Below are 18,986 nucleotides of genomic sequence, written 5' to 3'. Positions count from 1 at the left end.
ATTATTATTACACTACATAAACATACATGTTATCTATAGCACCTTTAAGTATTATAGATAATTTAATAATAACTATATGTTGCTATGGGCAGTTGTTTTGCATTGTCTTTGGAGCAAAATAGACGTCTCAAGTGTTCCGGCTGTTTCTCTTCAGCCTGTGATGAAAAACAAACAGTGTAACCGTGTGGATGTGAACCTGGGACCAGCCTGGACTGACCACTGGGACCAGACCTGGACTGACCACTGGGACCAGACCTGGACTGACCACTGGGACCAGGCCTGGACTGACCACTGGGACCAGGCCTGGACTGACCACTGGGACCAGGCCTGGACTGACCACTGGGACCAGGCCTGGACTGACCACTGGGACCAGGCCTGGACTGACCACTGGGAGCAGGCTTGGCCTTATTTTCACTCAGGCCAGTGTTTCTAGCTGCGACAGCAAAGACCTCTCAGCAGGTCCAGACGGGCCACTGGGCCGGTGGCATGATCCGCTAAATGGCCCGCAGAAAAATCTCTTGGTCTGGCCTGACTGGGGCGATATTTCACGCTATATTTCGCGGCCTGAATGCTAACACACTGGGATCCCACCCCCATTGCTACGTGAACCTGGATACAGTTTCACAGGGCAGTGAGATCCCACCGCTGTCACCAATGTAACCGAGTGGATTTGAACCTGGGACCATAGGATCCACAGACGGCCGCACTAACCAGCTGAGCTAAAGGGTCAGACCTGTTCGAGGAAGCTGGTTGACTGTGACGTCTCATGTTTTTTTTTAACTATCGTCATGCCCCGGCTAGGAGACGCAGTGAAGCTGGTGCTCTATGTGCTGGAATACTAAGCTAGCCTTGGCTAGCGGTCTCTGTGCTGGAATGCTAAGCTAGCCTTGGCTAGCAGTCACTGTGCTGGAATGCTAAGCTAGCCTTGGCTAGCGGGCTCTGTGCTGGAATGCTAAGCTAGCCTTGGCTAGCAGTCACTGTGCTGGAATGCTAAGCTAGCCTTGGCTAGCGGGCTCTGTGCTGGAATGCTAAGCTAGCCTTGGCTAGCGGTCTCTGTGCTGGAATGCTAAGCTAGCCTTGGCTAGCAGTCTCTGTGCTGGAATGCTAAGCTAGCCTTGGCTAGCGGTCTCTGTGCTGGAATACTAAGCTAGCCTTGGCTAGCGGTCTCTGTGCCGGAATGCTAAGCTAGCCTTGGCTAGTGGTCTCTGTGCTGGAATGTTAAGCTAGCCTTGGCTAGCGGTCTCTGTGCTGGAATGCTAAGCTAACCTTGGCTAGCAGTCTCTGTGCTGGAATGCTAAGCTAGCCTTGGTTAGCGGTCTCTGTGCTGGAATGCTAAGCTAGCCTTGGCTAGCGGCCTCTGTGCCGGAATGCTAAGCTAGCCTTGGCTAGCGGTCTCTGTGCCGGAATGCTAAGCTAGCCTTGGCTAGCGGTCTCTGTGCCGGAATGCTAAGTTAGCCTTGGCTAGCGGCTTCAATAGAGACAAGTCAATAGTGGAAAATTAGAGCCTGAACGTGAACCACAGGCGCAGCGGGGCGACAAGGTTTTAATAACCTGTTCATTTGCCACGGGTAGAGCCAGAGAAAAACCGGGGCACTTGAGAGGTCTATACAGGTTACAGAGCATCTAACGCCGTGCTCTTAAGCATCTCAGTGAAATGTTGCAGAGCCGAGGATAAAGCAGAGAGCATTCAGCGCTTCTCAAAATGAAACGCAATAACCCGTGTGTGTGCGGGGGTGTTGTTATGTTTGAGTGTGTGGGAAGAGACGCGCGCGCGTGTGTGTGTGTGTGCGTGTGACTAACTTGTGCAGGTCTTCTTGTCGCCATTGAGTGTGTATCCTTTGTTGCACTTGCAGGTGAAGGCGCCGGGAGAGGCGACACACACCTGCTCACAGTCGTGTTCCCCTTTAGCACACAGGTCTATGGCTAAACACACAGAGAGAGAGAGAGAGAGAGAGAGAGAGAGAGAGAGAGAGAGAGAGAGAGAGGGGACAATGTTAATCATTGGTTATTTGTGATACTATGTATAGATGCAATTCAAACCTATTACCGCATTTCAGACTGTGTAACATACAGGCGTAGAGGCAGCTCTGTGTAGGAGTGTGTTTCAGACTGTGTGACGTACAGGCGTAGAGGCAGCTCTGTGTAGGAGTGTGTTTCAGACTGTGTGACGTACAGGTGTAGAGGCAGCTCTGTGTAGGAGTGTGTTTCAGACTGTGTGACGTACAGGCGTAGAGGCAGCTCTGTGTAGGAGTGTGTTTCAGGCTGTGTGACATACAGGCGTAGAGGCAGCTCTGTGTAGGAGTGTGTTTCAGGCTGTGTGACGTACAGGCAGCTCTGTGTAGGAGTGTGTTTCAGACTGTGTGACGTACAGGTGTAGAGGCAGCTCTGTGTAGGAGTGTGTTTCAGGCTGTGTGACGTACAGGTGTAGAGGCAGCTCTGTGTAGGAGTGTGTTTCAGACTGTGTGACGTACAGGCGTAGAGGCGGCTCTGTGTAGGAGTGTGTTTCAGGCTGTGTGACGTACAGGCAGCTCTGTGTAGGAGTGTGTTTCAGGCTGTGTGACGTACAGGCGTAGAGACAGCTCTGTGTAGGAGTGTGTTTCAGACTGTGTGACGTACAGGCGTAGAGGCAGCTCTGTGTACGAGTGTGTTTCAGACTGTGTGACGTACAGGTGTAGAGGCAGGTCTGTGTAGGAGTGTGTTTCAGGCTGTGTGACGTACAGGCGTAGAGGCAGCTCTGTGTAGCAGTGTGTTTCAGGCTGTGTGACGTACAGGCGTAGAGGCAGCTCTGTGTAGGAGTGTGTTTCAGACTGTGTGACGTACAGGCGTAGAGGCAGCTCTGTGGAGGAGTGTGTTTCAGGCTGTGTGACGTACAGGTGTAGAGGCAGCTCTGTGGAGGAGTGTGTTTCAGACTGTGTGACGTACAGGCAGCTCTGTGTAGGAGTGTGTTTCAGGCTGTGTGACGTACAGGCAGCTCTGTGTAGGAGTGTGTTTCAGGCTGTGTGACGTACAGGCGTAGAGGCAGCTCCGTGGAGGAGTGTGTTTCAGGCTGTGTGACGTACAGGCGTAGAGGCAGCTCCGTGGAGGAGTGCGCTCTGAGGTATTACGTTTTAGGTAAGAGTTAACTCAGCTCTGAATATGTGTGTTGCTAAGCAACCCCCAGCTGTGATGTTATAGCAAATAATACACAGCTCTCAGATTGTGTGATCAGGACCAACTGTTATATAATGCACAGTACTCCACACTCCCAATCACGTCTGAAATACTTAATTCAACATTCAATCACAAACGTTACCTTTGTAAGTTATATTATGCCATTATGCCATTAGTGCCAAATCCATATTGGTATTCCACCTTGAACCCGGCACCCTGTGTCCCTCTGCCGCTTCCTGGTTCACACAGAACCCAGCGAGACGTCCAGCCACGGGACTCGGTACGTAAGATCATTCTTACGCACCGACTGCACTCCTGGCAAATATCTCACACTACTTAATAATAACGTCAAAAATCCTGAACTATCCCTTTAATGTTATACATGTGTCACCAGGGATGTCCCAATCCGATCACGTGATCGGGATCGGGGCCGATCACGTGATTTTCCGAAGATCGGGATCGGCAAAATAAAATAAAAAATCTGCCATTTTTGGTTTTAAATTGCATATCAATCATTCATTTATTTATTGTCACACAGAGCAGAAGAATTTCGCCAAAACAAACCAATAGTATCCAGCTGCAGAACGGCAGACCAGCCACACTCTCAGACCCAAATAATATATATATTTTTTTTAATCCCAATTTCTCACATTACATTCACCCTGAATGTTGACGTTATCCAGGTGAAAAGTTAACTTCATAAATCATTTGATGTATAATTAAATCAAAGGAAATGCGTTTGGGTCTGAGAGTGTGGCTGGTCTGCCGTTCTGCAGCTGGATACTATTGGTTTGTTTTGGCAAAATTCTTCTGCTCTGTGTGACAATAAATAAATGAATGATGATATGCAATTTAAAACCAAAACTAAGGCCTCAGTATGAGTTTAAGACGTGAACATGGTCATGTTTGTTGAATAAAAAAAAAAAAAGTTAAAGAAATAAAAATAAAAAAAGGATACTTTTATTTTTTTTGATCGGATCGGGAAATATCGGTATCGGTAGATACTCAAAATCACATGATCGGGATCGGATCGGGAGCAAAAAAACGTGATCGGGACATCCCTATGTGTCACCCATGGTAACTCTACTGTCATCTCCACTGTGATTGATTGATTGATTGGTGTTCTGTCACTATGGTTACCTGTGCAGGTCTTCTGGTCGGCGTTCAGAGTGTAGCCAGGGAGACACAGGCAGTGGAAGGCGCCGGGAGAACTCTCACAGATGTGCTCACAGCCATGGTCCGACTCCAGACACAGGTCCATGCCTGGACCAATGAGAACAAGAACGACATCAGCATCATCAGCGGCGTCAGCATCATCATCATCATCATCATCATCATCATCAGCATCATCATCAGCATCATCGCCATCATCATCATCATCATCATCATCATCAGCATCGTCATCATCGCCATCAGCATCATCATCACCATCATCATCATCATCATCATCATCATCATCATCATCATCATCACGGCACGCTGATCGTATGTCTTGAGGCCGGATGCATACAGTGTTTTTAATTTCACACGTGATAAACGGATGTAGCCAATAGTGTAGCCTTAAAAGTCCTACCCAAAGGGTATTGGACGGCTGCGTGTGTGTGTGTGTGCGTGCGTGCGTGCGTGTGTGCGTGTGTGTGTGCGTGTGTGCGTGCGTGCGTGCGTGTGTGTGTGTGTGTGTGTGTGTGTGTGTGTGTCGGGGGGTTGACGTTACACTCAGATTGGGTCTTCACATATAAATATAAAACCAAACCCACAGCAACCAAGTCATCTCTTTTAAGGTGGTCTCTCCTCTCAGGTCTCTCACCACAGACCTCCCCGGGGGGTCAGGCCTAGCTGGTGTATCGACTCAAAACACTTTAACTCTTGAGTTTTATTCCTTATGATAAATCTAATAGAATATCAGGACAGCACTCAGCACTCAGGGCCCGACCTCACCACAGAATCTGTCCCGGAAGCGTCTATGCTTTAGGCAAGTGGCTTGTCCTTCCGCGTTCCCGTTTTGCACTCTGATTGGCCATGCACGTTTCTGGTCATGTGACATGTGCGCCCAATAGCGTGCCGACCTGTGTCTTTGCCCATTTCCGCGTCGAACAGCCTGCAAACGACCTGGCGTTCTATCGCCCTGCTCTAAGACAAACTCTAACCTTAACCAACTTCGAAAGAGTGCCTAAGCTTAACCGTCCAAAAACTTGCCGTCCCAAGATTGGCGCACATGTCACATGACCAGAAACGTGCGTGGCCAATCAGAGCGCAAAACGGGAACGCAGAAGGACAAGCCACTTGCCTAAAGTATAGAAGCGTCTCGGAACTGCAACGCAACCGGTGAATCAACAGTTCCAGCACCGCCTAGCCCAGTGGTTCCCAAAGCGTCCCCCGAGTACCAAAACTAATGAACGACCATGTTGTGTGTTATTCTTTATACAGAGCACATTCAGAAGCCTTAATACGTTTAGCCACAAAAGGTGGCAAATTATAAGGCAAATTATTATTATTTGAATGAAAATAAATCTCCTATCGTACTGTAGGCCTACAACTACATTTGAATTAGGCCTACTTATTTCACAATTAATTAAAATTTTATATTTCACTAATTATTTCTCTCTAGCCCAGTGGTTGCCAAACTTTTTCAATCAGGCCCCACTTGAGTAGTTGGAAATTATTTTCGAGCCCCAACTAAACTTGTTCCCCACCTAGATGTAGGCTAGAATTACTTTTAGGCTACAAACATGCCATTTCCTCTACTACTAACAAGACAAGTTTTACATAACAAGACACAAAGACACAATTATAGTTTTATATTTGATTTGAAAATGAACAAAAAGCGTGGCAAATGATCCTGTGCCACTGTGAAATAATTAGGCCAGATAAATAAAATGTAGTAGGAGATTTATTTTCATTCAAATAACAATAATTTCCCTAATAATTTGCCACCTTTTGTGGTAAAAAACGTATTTAGGCTTCTGAATGTGCTCTGTATAAAGAATAACACATGACAGTCATTTGTGTTGACATTGGCGTGTATCAGTTTTGGTGCTAAATTAATATTATTCTTCATTTATTTTTCGCACCCATGCAGTACGTCCACACCCCACTAGGGGGTCGAGCCCCACATGCAGTACCTCCACACCCCACTAGGGGGTAGCGCCCCACCTGCGGTACCTGCACGCCCCACCTGCACTACCTGCACGCCCCACATGTAGTACCTCTGCGCCCCACTAGGGGGTAGCGCCGCGCGGTACCTGCACGCCCCACATGCAGTACCTCCGCGCCCCACTAGGGGGACCACCGGCCTGGCCGATCAATGGATCAGAGGAAACAGCCCAGACGGCTGGATGCGGCGTCTCTCACCGCAGAGCTTGTCCTGGAACTGCAGGGCGAACTGGTGGATCAGATCGAACGACTCCACCAGGAAGACGTGGTCCTCGAACGGCGGGGACGCCATGGCTCTCAGCGAGGTCATGTCGGCTCTGGCCACGCCCACGGCGTAGATCTCGATGCCCTTCTCGCGGGCCTCCGCCGCCACCTCCGCCACGCGGTCCTGAGGACGGCCATCCGTCACGATCACGGCCACGTTGGGGATCTGAGAGGAGAAGCGGGATGTTTTCCGTCACCGAGGTTTTTTTTTAGTGAACATGCGTGTGTTTGGGAAGTACTGAGCACACGACTTGGTCATGATAAGGTCATGTATATAGTTCATAATTCAATTTTGAATGTATAATTCAAATGGATTATAATTAGGGATGTCCGATGTTATCGGCCTACCAATATTATTGGCCGATATTGGCATTAAAATGTAATATCGGAAATTATCGGTATCGGTTTTCAAAACAAAACAAAAACAAAAAAAGTTTTACATTTATTTAACCTTTATTTACCCAGGCAAGCACGTAAGAACAAATTCTTATTTTATTTATTGTCAAAAGTATGCATAATGTTGTGTTAATTCCACGACAATGTTATTTACCTGAAATTATTCCGTTTTGGGGGGGGGGCATATATCGGTATCGGTTGATATCGGTATCGGAAATTAAGAGTTGGACAATATCGTTAAAAAGCCAATATCGAACATCCCTATTTATACTTATTACTGTATCTACAAATCCTTCTGTTTAATCATCTTTCCTTTATTCATTTGCTTAGATTTGTACACTTCATCTCAAGAAGGTGCTGAATGAGCTCAGTGAGCGAACTGGGTTCCAGCACAATTGTAACATGGTGTTATTCACCGGCAAAGATGCAAAAAGAAAATCATAATTTATATTCTCCTTTGTTTCATCAAAATTTACCCAAGCCTAATAACAGACACAATATTTCTGACACTGGGAATACATACCCCCAGGTCCATAGATGTTCCTCGATACCAATAACATGCAAATTGTAGAAGTGGAGCAATCTTCCATTTACTTGGGCATGTACTTTTAGGCGAAATTTCTGAAAATAGGGCTGCAGCTTAACAGGTTAAAGCTATTTTACGGTGCTTTTAACGGTTGCTTTGGATTAAACCTTGTTCACAGTCATTTCAAAGGTGGAGTGATGCACTGGCTATGCAATAGAGGAGACACATTACCTCGCTAAGATAAATCTAAATAATGTGGTGAAGATTAACATGAGGCCGTGAGGCTCTGGCTCTGCTTTACCTTGGGTCTGTCTCCCTCCTCGGCCGTGAAGGCCACGTTCATGACGTATTTGATGGCCAGCCCGGTCATGGTGCCCTGGGCCAGGGGAATGATCTCGTTGATGCCCTTCACCATGGCCTCCAGCTTGCCGTGGCTCTTCAGAGAGAATTCAGTGAGGACCTACAGGCAGGAGGAGATCGTTACAGCAATGACGAAAACCAACCAACCAACCAACCAACCAATCAAACAGTTTATGTTTTGTTTATGTTTATTAAAAGGATCCCCATTAGAGACACATGAAAGAGACTCTAGTCGTCCTGGGGTCCTGGACAAAACAAATACAATACAAATGTACAACAAAAAATACGAATAAAAAATAAAACAAAACACATACATTTTAAATGTATACAAATATACAAATTCACATTATAAAATCTAACATTCCAGTCAAACAAAAAAAAAAAGATAAAATACACAGATACCAGTTACATACTTGACAAGTTTGCTTTGTTTTGAGAACATTTGATTTTGGTGCTGTTTTTGTTCTGATGTTACCAGCAGCTATAGTGTTGTAGCCATGTTCAGAAGTCATTTCTAACTGCTGAGCCAAGCTAAATGGCTTACCAGTGCTTATAATGTTCCGCAGTAGTGACATGTATATACCCCCATATCATTATGAACTCTGAACCCCATTGATATTATATACACTATAGCTCTGTTACCCATACTATACAAACTTTGTTGCCTATAGACCTGTTCGCTGTATACAAACATACCGTGTTCGAGCCAATCAGCAATACCAACTGAGTCACGTGACTAAGTTGCCCCCTACCTGCGTGAGCTGCTGCAATCATTTATTTCCCCACACCTGACCTGTCTGAATATACAGTCTGCTTATATTCCTGTTTACATACCTGCATAATTTATATATACATCTGTACATAGCCCTTACCGACTCTTACTAGTTATACTGCTGGCCAGTAGGTACCATAGTGTATTTATACTTGTAACACTGTACATACATCAGATTAGCACTATTACATTTTGTTTTAATCCTATATATTGTGTGTACATCGTGTCCTATATGTTACTTTATGTTTATATTCGATATTTTTTATATACACCGTGGGAAGGGGGAAACACAATTCTATTTCTCTGTATGTCTTGCACATTACGAGAAGTGACACTAAAGCTGACTTTGACTTTGACTTACTCAGTAGTACTCATTTATATCTATGCCACATCACCTGTACATTGTATATCAGTATTGCACTTTACTGTTACATTTTGCACTCTGGTTGGATATCAACTTATTTCCGTTGTACTGTACTTGTGCTGTACGATGACAATAGATTTGAATCTAATCTAATCGTATACTATAATCTAGGGCTGTCCCCGACTAAGGATTTGGATGGTCGACTATGATTGGCCAAAATGTCCCATTAGTCGACTATTGGTCGACAAAAAAGAAGTATAATATTTTTAAATTTTTATTTAAAATTTTTTTTTTTTTTTTTTTTTTTATCATTTGATTGATTGATTCCATTTGTGCTGTGGGGGGTGCTTAATGTCTGAAGGAGTCGACTGAAGGCTTCTTGTCCTCTGCAAAAGCATGCAATTGGTCCACTGATGGATACATCTTGATATTTGTCTAGTCTAGTGTGTTCATTAGATGGGTGAAATCCTCTTTCAGTGCCTCTGTGCCTGTTTTCGTAGGCAGTTAGCCTCTGGTATGCACTATTCGACTAAGAGGTTGGTTAGTCGACTACGGCTCCTTTCGACCGATTAGTCGACTAATCAATTAATAGGGGTCAGCCCTACTATAATCCAATACCTTTTTAGTGCGGGTGGTGGCCCCAGTGGGGAATCAAACCCTTGGGCCTGCCCTGAACAGCACCGGCGCAGAGCAACGTGGTGGAGGAGAGGCGTTACCTGACTGGAGTACTGGACCACTCCTACTCGGGTGGCGTTGAGTCCGATGTCCAGGGTGCTGAGGATGTCGATCATGAACTTCCTCATGGTCTCGAACTCGTGAGGCCGGACGCTGCGGGAGCTGTCGATGATGAAGACGAGGTCCACCGGACCGGACTTACACTTCGGCGCCGGCGCCCCGGCTGGTGCTAGGGAGGAGGGGGGGAGAGTGTCATGGTTTTTGCTTTATTTTTCCTTTCTGTGAGGGACAGCTGTCTATTTCGTCTCCTGTTGAGGGATAGCTGTCAATCACTGGCCCCTGTGGTTAATTGCCTCATGGGTCGGCAGGTGTGTGGGCTTGATTGCACCTGATTCAGTGCAGCTGTGCCTATGGCAAAGCTGACCCTTACACAGAGGATGGGGGAACGACAAGAAGGACAGGAGAGAGAGACCGTTTAGAAAATGAAGAGTTTATCGCCGGCGGCCACTAGAGGGCATGCGTCTCACTACTATCGCTGACCGGATATGCCGTGCCCTTATCCAGTATTGCCGAGCGGCCATTTTAGTTTTAACGTTATTCTTTCACTCCGCCTCGGGTCGAGACGTGCATTCACTCATTCACGTGAGATTGTTTACATTACTGTTTAGCGTGTACATACTTGATATATCGTTATATATACCGTACTTTTCGGACTATAAGCCGCGGCTTTTCCCCCCATTTTTCGACCCTGCGGCTTATATAACGGTGCGGCTTATATGTGACTCGACGTGACCAAACCCGAAAATGTAAAAATCAAAATATTGCTTTTTTGACTGCATTGAAATGTTATTTATCTGTTCCCTTATTTGCTAAACTTAATACAACTTGTAAATGAGTTCATTCTTGTTATTTGTCCAACTGTATTGTGTCCCAATGCTAATTACATATGGTAATTAAACATTAAAACACCTGCGGCTTATAGTCCAGTGCGGCTTATACATGTACACATCATTCAATTTAGCTGCTGCGGCTTATATTCAGGTGCGGCTTATAGTGCGAAAAGTACGGTATATATGTTATGTTAGTGATTACATGCATGTATGTAATACGTTGTCAGCTTATCTTGCTGTACTGTTTTGATTCAGGGTGTCATCATCATCCTTGTCAATTAAATTCTGAAACTGACATTGAGGAGTGTGTTTCTTCAGAAAAGACGTGATCTTTCTTGACACGCGTTAAAGGAACACGCCAACATCATGGGAAATGTGCTTAGCGTCTTCTCCCCCTCTAGAAAGCTATCAGGCTGCGAGCTAGCTTAGCTTAGCACAAATTAATGGAAGCGGACCAGCTAGCTTAGCTGTTGGACCGAAAATGTTTAAGCTAGGCTAGTGCTCCGTATCCGCTTCCATTCATTTGGGCTAAGCTAGCTTGCAGCCGGATAGCCTTCTACTGAACGCACAGAGAGGAAAATTGTTATCCGTCTTCTTGTCTGACTCTGGAGAAGAAGGTGAGCATCCATTTCCCCTAACGTTGGCGTGTTCCTTCAAATAGGAAACAATTCGAATGGAAAAAGGGAACATCGGCGTCATCTCGTGCTTCCGTCGCCAAACGTCAATAAAATGAGATTTTAATGCTCAAAACAAGATTGAGTTACTGATTAAGACGGCAGTCCTTTTTTCCTAAAACAGCAGCTGTGCGAGGACCTGTTTTTGTTCTTTATTTCTCTGAACACTCTGCCCACGGTAACATCATCTCTGAGGCAAGATGGCGTCGTGGGTTAGGTATGAAGTGGGCTGCTGGTTGTTCTCACAGTTCTTATTCAGACACATCCGGAAGAAATCTTTTCACAGGAGTCGAACAAAAACCGGCAGTAAAAGAGTAACGACCGCTCGTAACTTCATGAATTAAAGACCTGGCAACAAGTTATATTGTACATCTGTGCATATACAATGTACGTCTGTATATACATTATATGTTGTACGTCTGTATATACATTACATATACGGTGTCTGTATATACATTACATATACAGTGTCTGTATATACATTACATATACAGTGTCTGTATATACATTACATATACAGTGTTGTCTGTATATACATTACAGACATGACAACCTGAAGATGAGCTGGTGGTTGAATTCACTTGAACCGTGTTTACTTTCTCTTCCACGGCTGAAGTCGATTAAATATCGGCTTTGATTTTTGACATGTTACACATGGCTCTGGATATCGGATTTGAGTATTGATGAAATCCTCACGACACTTATGCCTTGTCTCCACTAGCCAGGGTTTAGCCGTGCTGTGGCCTGGTCTCCACTAGCCAGGGTTTAGCCGTGCTGTGGCCTGGTCTCCACTAGCCAGGGTTTAGCCGTGCTGTGGCCTGGTCTCCACTAGCCAGGGTTTAGCCATGCTGTGGCCTCGTCTCCGCTAGCCAGGGTTTAGCCGTGCTGTGGCCTGGTCTCCACTAGCCAGGGTTTAGCCGTGCTGTGGCCTCGTCTCCACTAGCCAGGGTTTAGCCGTGCTGTGGCCTCGTCTCCACTAGCCAGGGTTTAGCCGTGCTGTGGCCTGGTCTCCACTAGCCAGGGTTTAGCCGTGCTGTGGCCTCGTCTCCACTACCCAGGGTTTAGCCGTGCTGTGGCCTTGTGTCTCCACTAGCCAGGGTTTAGCCGTGCTGTGGCCTGGTCTCCACTAGCCAGGGTTTAGCCGTGCTGTGGCCTGGTCTCCACTAGCCAGGGTTTAGCCGTGCTGTGGCCTCGTCTCCACTAGCCAGAGTTCAGCCGTGCTGTGGCCTCGTCTCCACTAGCCAGGGTTTAGCCGTGGTGTGGCCTGGTCTCCACTAGCCAGAGTTCAGCCGTGCTGTGGCCTCGTCTCCACTAGCCAGGGTTTAGCCGTGCTGTGGCCTGGTCTCCACTAGCCAGGGTTTAGCCGTGCTGTGGCCTGGTCTCCACTAGCCAGGGTTTAGCCGTGCTGTGGCCTCGTCTCCGCTAGCCAGGGTTTAGCCGTGCTGTGGCCTGGTCTCCACTAGCCAGGGTTTAGCCGTGCTGTGGCCTCGTCTCCACTAGCCAGGGTTTAGCCGTGCTGTGGCCTCGTCTCCACTAGCCAGGGTTTAGCCGTGCTGTGGCCTGGTCTCCACTAGCCAGGGTTTAGCCGTGCTGTGGCCTCGTCTCCACTACCCAGGGTTTAGCCGTGCTGTGGCCTTGTGTCTCCACTAGCCAGGGTTTAGCCGTGCTGTGGCCTGGTCTCCACTAGCCAGGGTTTAGCCGTGCTGTGGCCTGGTCTCCACTAGCCAGGGTTTAGCCGTGCTGTGGCCTCGTCTCCACTAGCCAGAGTTCAGCCGTGCTGTGGCCTCGTCTCCACTAGCCAGGGTTTAGCCGTGGTGTGGCCTGGTCTCCACTAGCCAGAGTTCAGCCGTGCTGTGGCCTCGTCTCCACTAGCCAGGGTTTAGCCGTGCTGTGGCCTGGTCTCCACTAGCCAGGGTTTAGCCGTGCTGTGGCCTGGTCTCCACTAGCCAGGGTTTAGCCGTGCTGTGGCCTCGTCTCCACTAGCCAGGGTTTAGCCGTGCTGTGGCCTCGTCTCCACTAGCCAGGGTTTAGCCGTGCTGTGGCCTGGTCTCCACTACCCAGGGTTTAGCCGTGCTGTGGCCTCGTCTCCACTAGCCAGGGTTTAGCCGTGCTGTGGCCTCGTCTCCACTACCCAGGGTTTAGCCGTGCTGTGGCCTCGTCTCCACTAGCCAGGGTTTAGCCGTGCTGTGGCCTCGTCTCCACTACCCAGGGTTTAGCCGTGCTGTGGCCTCGTCTCCACTAGCCAGGGTTTAGCCGTGCCGTGGCCTGGTCTCCACTAGCCAGGGTTTAGCCGTGCTGTGGCCTGGTCTCCACTAGCCAGGGTTTAGCCGTGCTGTGGCCTCGTCTCCACTAGCCAGGGTTTAGCCGTGCTGTGGCCTTGTCTCCACTAGCCAGGGTTTAGCCGTGCTGTGGCCTTGTCTCCACTAGCCAGGGTTTAGCCGTGCTGTGGCCTTGTCTCCACTAGCCAGGGTTTAGCCGTGCTGTGGCCTTGTCTCCACTAGCCAGGGTTTAGCCGTGCTGTGGCCTGGTCTCCACTAGCCAGGGTTTAGCCGTGCTGTGGCCTTGTCTACACCAGCCAGGGTTTAGCCGTGCTGTGGCCTGGTCTCCACTAGCCAGGGTTTAGCCGTGCTGTGGCCTGGTCTCCACTAGCCAGGGTTTAGCCGTGCTGTGGCCTGGTCTCCACTAGCCAGGGTTTAGCCGTGCTGTGGCCTCGTCTCTACTAGCCAGGGTTTAGCCGTGCTGTGGCCTGGTCTCCACTAGCCAGGGTTTAGCCGTGCTGTGGCCTTGTCTCCACTAGCCAGGGTTTAGCCGTGCTGTGGCCTGGTCTCCGCTAGCCAGGGTTTAGCCGTGCTGTGGCCTTGTCTCCACTAGCCAGGGTTTAGCCGTGCTGTGGCCTGGTCTCCACTAGCCAGGGTTTAGCCGTGCTGTGGCCTTGTCTCCACTAGCCAGGGTTTAGCCGTGCTGTGGCCTCGTCTCCACTAGCCAGGGTTTAGCCGTGCTGTGGCCTTGTCTCCACTAGCCAGGGTTTAGCCGTGCTGTGGCCTTGTCTCCACTAGCCAGGGTTTAGCCGTGCTGTGGCCTGGTCTCCACTAGCCAGGGTTTAGCCGTGCTGTGGCCTTGTCCCCACTAGCCAGGGTTTAGCCGTGCTGTGGCCTTGTCCCCACTAGCCAGGGTTTAGCCGTGCTGTGGCCTTGTCCCCACTAGCCAGGGTTTAGCCGTGCTGTGGCCTCGTCTCCACTAGCCAGGGTTTAGCCGTGCTGTGGCCTTGTCTCCACTAGCCAGGGTTTAGCCGTGCTGTGGCCTCGTCTCCACTAGCCAGGGTTTAGCCGTGCTGTGGCCTCGTCTACACTAGCCAGGGTTTAGCCGTGCTGTGGCCTCGTCTCCACTAGCCAGGGTTTAGCCGTGCTGTGGCCTCGTCTCCACTAGCCAGGGTTTAGCCGTGCTGTGGCCTTGTCTCCACTAGTCAGGGTTTAGCCGTGCTGTGGCCTGGTCTCCACTAGCCAGGGTTTAGCCGTGCTGTGGCCTCGTCTCCACTAGCCAGGGTTTAGCCGTGCTGTGGCCTGGTCTCCACTAGCCAGGGTTTAGCCGTGCTGTGGCCTGGTCTCCACTAGCCAGGGTTTAGCCGTGCTGTGGCCTGGTCTCCACTAGCCAGGGTTTAGCCGTGCTGTGGCCTGGTCTCCACTAGCCACGACTCTTCCGGTCTGTTCAGGCACCGGTCAGAGCACGTCTGCAGCAGTAGCTCAGAGGCCAGTGAAAGCCAGGCTGTGGTTTTACTCAAACTGTGGCCGACAACACAGCTGGCATTAGCTTCTTGGAGAGAGGAGGCACGGGGAGACGCTGGCGTGTAGAGGCTGCTGCCTATTTGTCAAAGCAGACCTAAAGTAACTACCCACCCCAGTTAGGACAGCCGAATCACGTCCAATCTTTCGCCGTCGACTAAAGACGCACTTCTTCAACCATTATCTGAATTAAAAAAAAAACAATAAAAAAAAAGAATCTAACCCTAACTAACCGTACTGTCATGCACTTGTCCTAATAAACTAACCTACACTGTAGCACTCAACACTTTGATGAACATTGTTGCTCAGCTGATAGAGTTGTGCCCTTCCTGATGGCTTGTCGTACAGAACTTGTAAGTCGCTTTGGATAAAAGCGTCAGCTAAATGACTAAATGTAAATGTAAATGTAAATGTAAAGTAGACCTAATCATACATGTAATCATAATCAACTTTATTTACATAGCACATTTACAACAGTTGTGACTGTACCAAAGTGCTTCACAGCACTTAAAGTTTGGGGGACTGGCTGTTCTGGGGGGGGGGGGGGGGGGTTAGGCGGGGATTGACATGCTTTCGAGCAACACTGTACTTATATTATGCCTATTATACTTACATTGTACTTATTTTATGCCTATTCTTATGTCTGCACTTTCTACATTGCACTACTTGTATTGTATTTGTATACCTATTCTTATGTCTGCACTCTATGCATTGCTTTTATTCTGTCAAATGTATGCATATTTTATGCCTATGTTCATTTTATGCTATTTGCTGTGAAGCACTTTGAGCTGCAATCCATGTATGAAAGGTGCTATATAAATAAAGTTATTATTATTATTATTATTATTATTATTATAGATCAACTATTTGGAATCATCTTTAACACTTTGACTGCCATGAAATGTGTTTTGACGTCATTGCTGGCCATGCTCAAGTTGCCGGGGGACGCTGTACAGCGTCCTTATATCAATATTTCAAAAATCTGCGATCGGATTCATATGTCCCCTCCGCTGGCCTGAGATCCACCAGCAGGACCCACTGAGCTCTCTGGCGGTTCAGGAGCGCCATCTGGTGGCCGATCGGCGCAATCGCTTTAACAGGAAGTGGCATAGAGGTTGTGCTACGTCCGTAGTACTTCCGGGCGCTCGCTATAGGTCCCGCGACTCTGGCTCGTCACGCTACACAGTGATCGATTGCCAATAACTCGATAAACAACATGATTTGGACGTATATACCATTATCCAAGCTGGAGATGGACCGGGTAAATTTACATCCCATAATGATAAGATTTCAACTCTACGATGATCGCCCAACGCGCGCGGAGACTGGGGTGAGTTTCAGCGTGTAACGTTACCGTCTGCGATACTAACTGCTATTATCAACATTTGACCCACATTAGATGATGGTATAACGCTGCCCACGGAATTATAAACGGCCCCTAGCCCATCCGGTCAACATCAGATTACGTGTATTAACTTCTAGAAGTACGTCTTATTGTAATTTTTTATATCGCGCTGATTGCCATAAAACTGTATTGCATCATCAATATAATGTATTTGGGGCTATAGATCACGTTCTGGAGAAAGCTGCAGAAAGAGATGAAAACATACTTATACATTAGACCATACTTTACTATGAATATGTGAATGAAAAAGTTTAACGTTGCTACACAATGAACAATACATATAGGACTTTGATGGGGCCTAATAATGGCAATGTAGCAATAGAATTTAAAAAGTTATAGCCCTGCAAAGAAGGGGACTTTCTCCATAGACAAATAGCGCTGGCAATCTATGGTATATCATGAATTTAACCTTAGGCAACCAAAGTGTTAAATATTTCTTTCACCTCCATTTGATATGGAATACACACTCGCTCGCTCTGTGTTTCTCATGTGTGTGTCGGCTCACTTTCTTGGGCCGAGCGGAGGAGAGGGCGACCAGGGCGCCAGCAGGGCGGCGACACAGAGCACTCTCATCCTGACGACTACGAGCTGGACGGGACTGGTTACAGCTGGACGGGACTGGATCAAACTGTGGGAAGAGAGGGGGAGAGGGAGAGAGAGGGGGGAGGGGGGGAGGGAGATATAGAGAGGGGGAGAGGGGGGAGAGGGAGGGGGAGAGGGAGAGAGAGGGGGGGATGGAGAGAGAGAGATAAGAGAGGGATGGAAAGTCAAGTCAAGTCAAGAGTTTGATTTGTCACGGCATACAAGTATACAATGAAATGCGGGTGGTCTTGCCCGCAACGATGTGCAATACAGTGGTACAACATATAATAGAATCCAATAAAACAACATTGTGCAATAAACAGGTAACATGGGTAACATACAGGTAACATAGTAGGGCATATCGGTATTTGTACATAAGTTATTTACAGAGCATGGAGGACATGCTAGGTCCTTTGGTAGTGCAATACACTGTTACTGTTACTATACTATTTTTAAAGTGACCTTTCCTTAGTGGCCATAAGTGTGGGTGTGTGCAGCATGAATGCGTGCTTGCTCATGTTAAAGTGTTAAAGTGGCTGCTAGTGTGTGAGCGTGTACAGCGTGCGTGTCGTGTGTGTGCTCATGTGTGCTTGTGTGTGGAGACTGGAGAGTTCAGTGTTCAAGGCTCTGAGAGAGATAGAGAGAGATGGGAGAGAGAGAGAAAGGAGATAGAGAGAGAGAGGAGGGGAAAGGAGGGAGATAGAGAGAGGGAGATGGAGAGAGAGGTGGAGAGAGAAGAGAGAGATAAGGGTTATTTGTTGTAAAGTAATGAAGTGACAAGTGTGTGTGTGTGTGTGTGTGTGCGCGTGTGTGTGTGTGTGTGTGTGTGTGTGTGTGTGTGTGTATGTGTGTGTGTGTGTGTGTGTGTGTGTGTGTGTGTGTGTGTGTGTGTGTGTGTGTGTGTACTAGATGTTGATGAGAGTGTGACATCATGCGTGTGTGTTTACTACTGTAGGTGTGATGAGTGTGTTTACTACTAGGAGCACATTCAGCCCAACCCCGTCATAAAAGACTGTGTTCCAACAGCTGGTTAGGAAACACAACAACCCAACACACAACACACACACACACACACACACACACACACACACACACACACACACACACACAGACACACCAATCACTGCAAGTGTACGCACATACATAACGCACAGCTTCTCTCTCTCTCTCTCTCTCTCTCTCTCTCTCTCTCTCTCTCTCTCTCTCTCTCTCTCTCTCTCTCTCTCTCTCTCTTCTCTCTCTCTCTCTCTCTCTCTCTCTCTCTCTCTCTCTCTCTCTCTCTCTCTCTCTCTCTCTCACACACACACACACACATACAAAACAGACACAACACATCACATCACTATCACATGTACACAGTCACACACACACACACACACACAAGAACACACACGTCACACACACACACACACGCACACACACACACACACACACACACACACACACACACACACACCACACACACACACACACACACACACACACACACAACACACACCACACACACACACACACACAAGACACACCCACACACACACACACACACACACACACACATGAACACACAGACAGTACTCTGGCTCTATCCTTTCTTTAGGCCATCACTTGCATCACTTGCATCTGGGTAATGTTTTTTTTTTTTTTTTTCACTTTTTCTCCCATTTTTCTATATTTTCCCCATCCCAATTTCGTATCATCCAATTCAACCCTCCCCTGTCACGAACGCTGTTTCTTGCCTCCCACAGCCGGCTGCAATGTGACTAAGTCATACATAGCACAAGTCCCCTCCGGTACTTGAGGTAACAGCAGTCGCATCTTTTCACCTGCGCAGCTCGATCTCTCAGTGGCGAAGAGTAACACGTGGGAGGCTCACGCTGCCCCCGACCTTCCTGATTCTACCTGCGCAGGCGCACCAACCCGACTTGTAGGAGTCGCTTGTTCACAACGTTCGATCCCCACCCTTCAGTTTTCCCTCCCGTAATAGCATCTGGGTATG

General features: G+C 47.9%; 1 protein-coding gene across 1 annotated transcript in view; it reads right to left on the bottom strand.

The window, feature by feature from the left end:
* matn4 (matrilin 4) overlaps positions 1 to 18,986 on the bottom strand; it is a gene marked incomplete at both ends in the record, with an annotated part of 83,972 nt that overhangs the window by 43,316 nt on the left and 21,670 nt on the right. Inside the window, 6 exons of the mRNA XM_084315938.1 lie at positions 1,801 to 1,923; positions 4,291 to 4,413; positions 6,502 to 6,733; positions 7,791 to 7,949; positions 9,702 to 9,891; positions 16,915 to 17,036. Of these exons, the coding sequence (XP_084172064.1) occupies positions 1,801 to 1,923; positions 4,291 to 4,413; positions 6,502 to 6,733; positions 7,791 to 7,949; positions 9,702 to 9,891; positions 16,915 to 17,036 (949 nt within the window). The remainder of the gene's footprint in view (positions 1 to 1,800; positions 1,924 to 4,290; positions 4,414 to 6,501; positions 6,734 to 7,790; positions 7,950 to 9,701; positions 9,892 to 16,914; positions 17,037 to 18,986) is intronic.

This window comes from Notolepis coatsorum, assembly GCF_963971535.1.
Source record: "Notolepis coatsorum genome assembly, chromosome: 6".
Lineage (NCBI taxonomy): Eukaryota > Metazoa > Chordata > Actinopteri > Aulopiformes > Paralepididae > Notolepis > Notolepis coatsorum.
The sequence above is the reverse complement of the archived record's forward strand: the minus strand, read 5'-3'. Positions and strand labels throughout refer to the sequence as shown.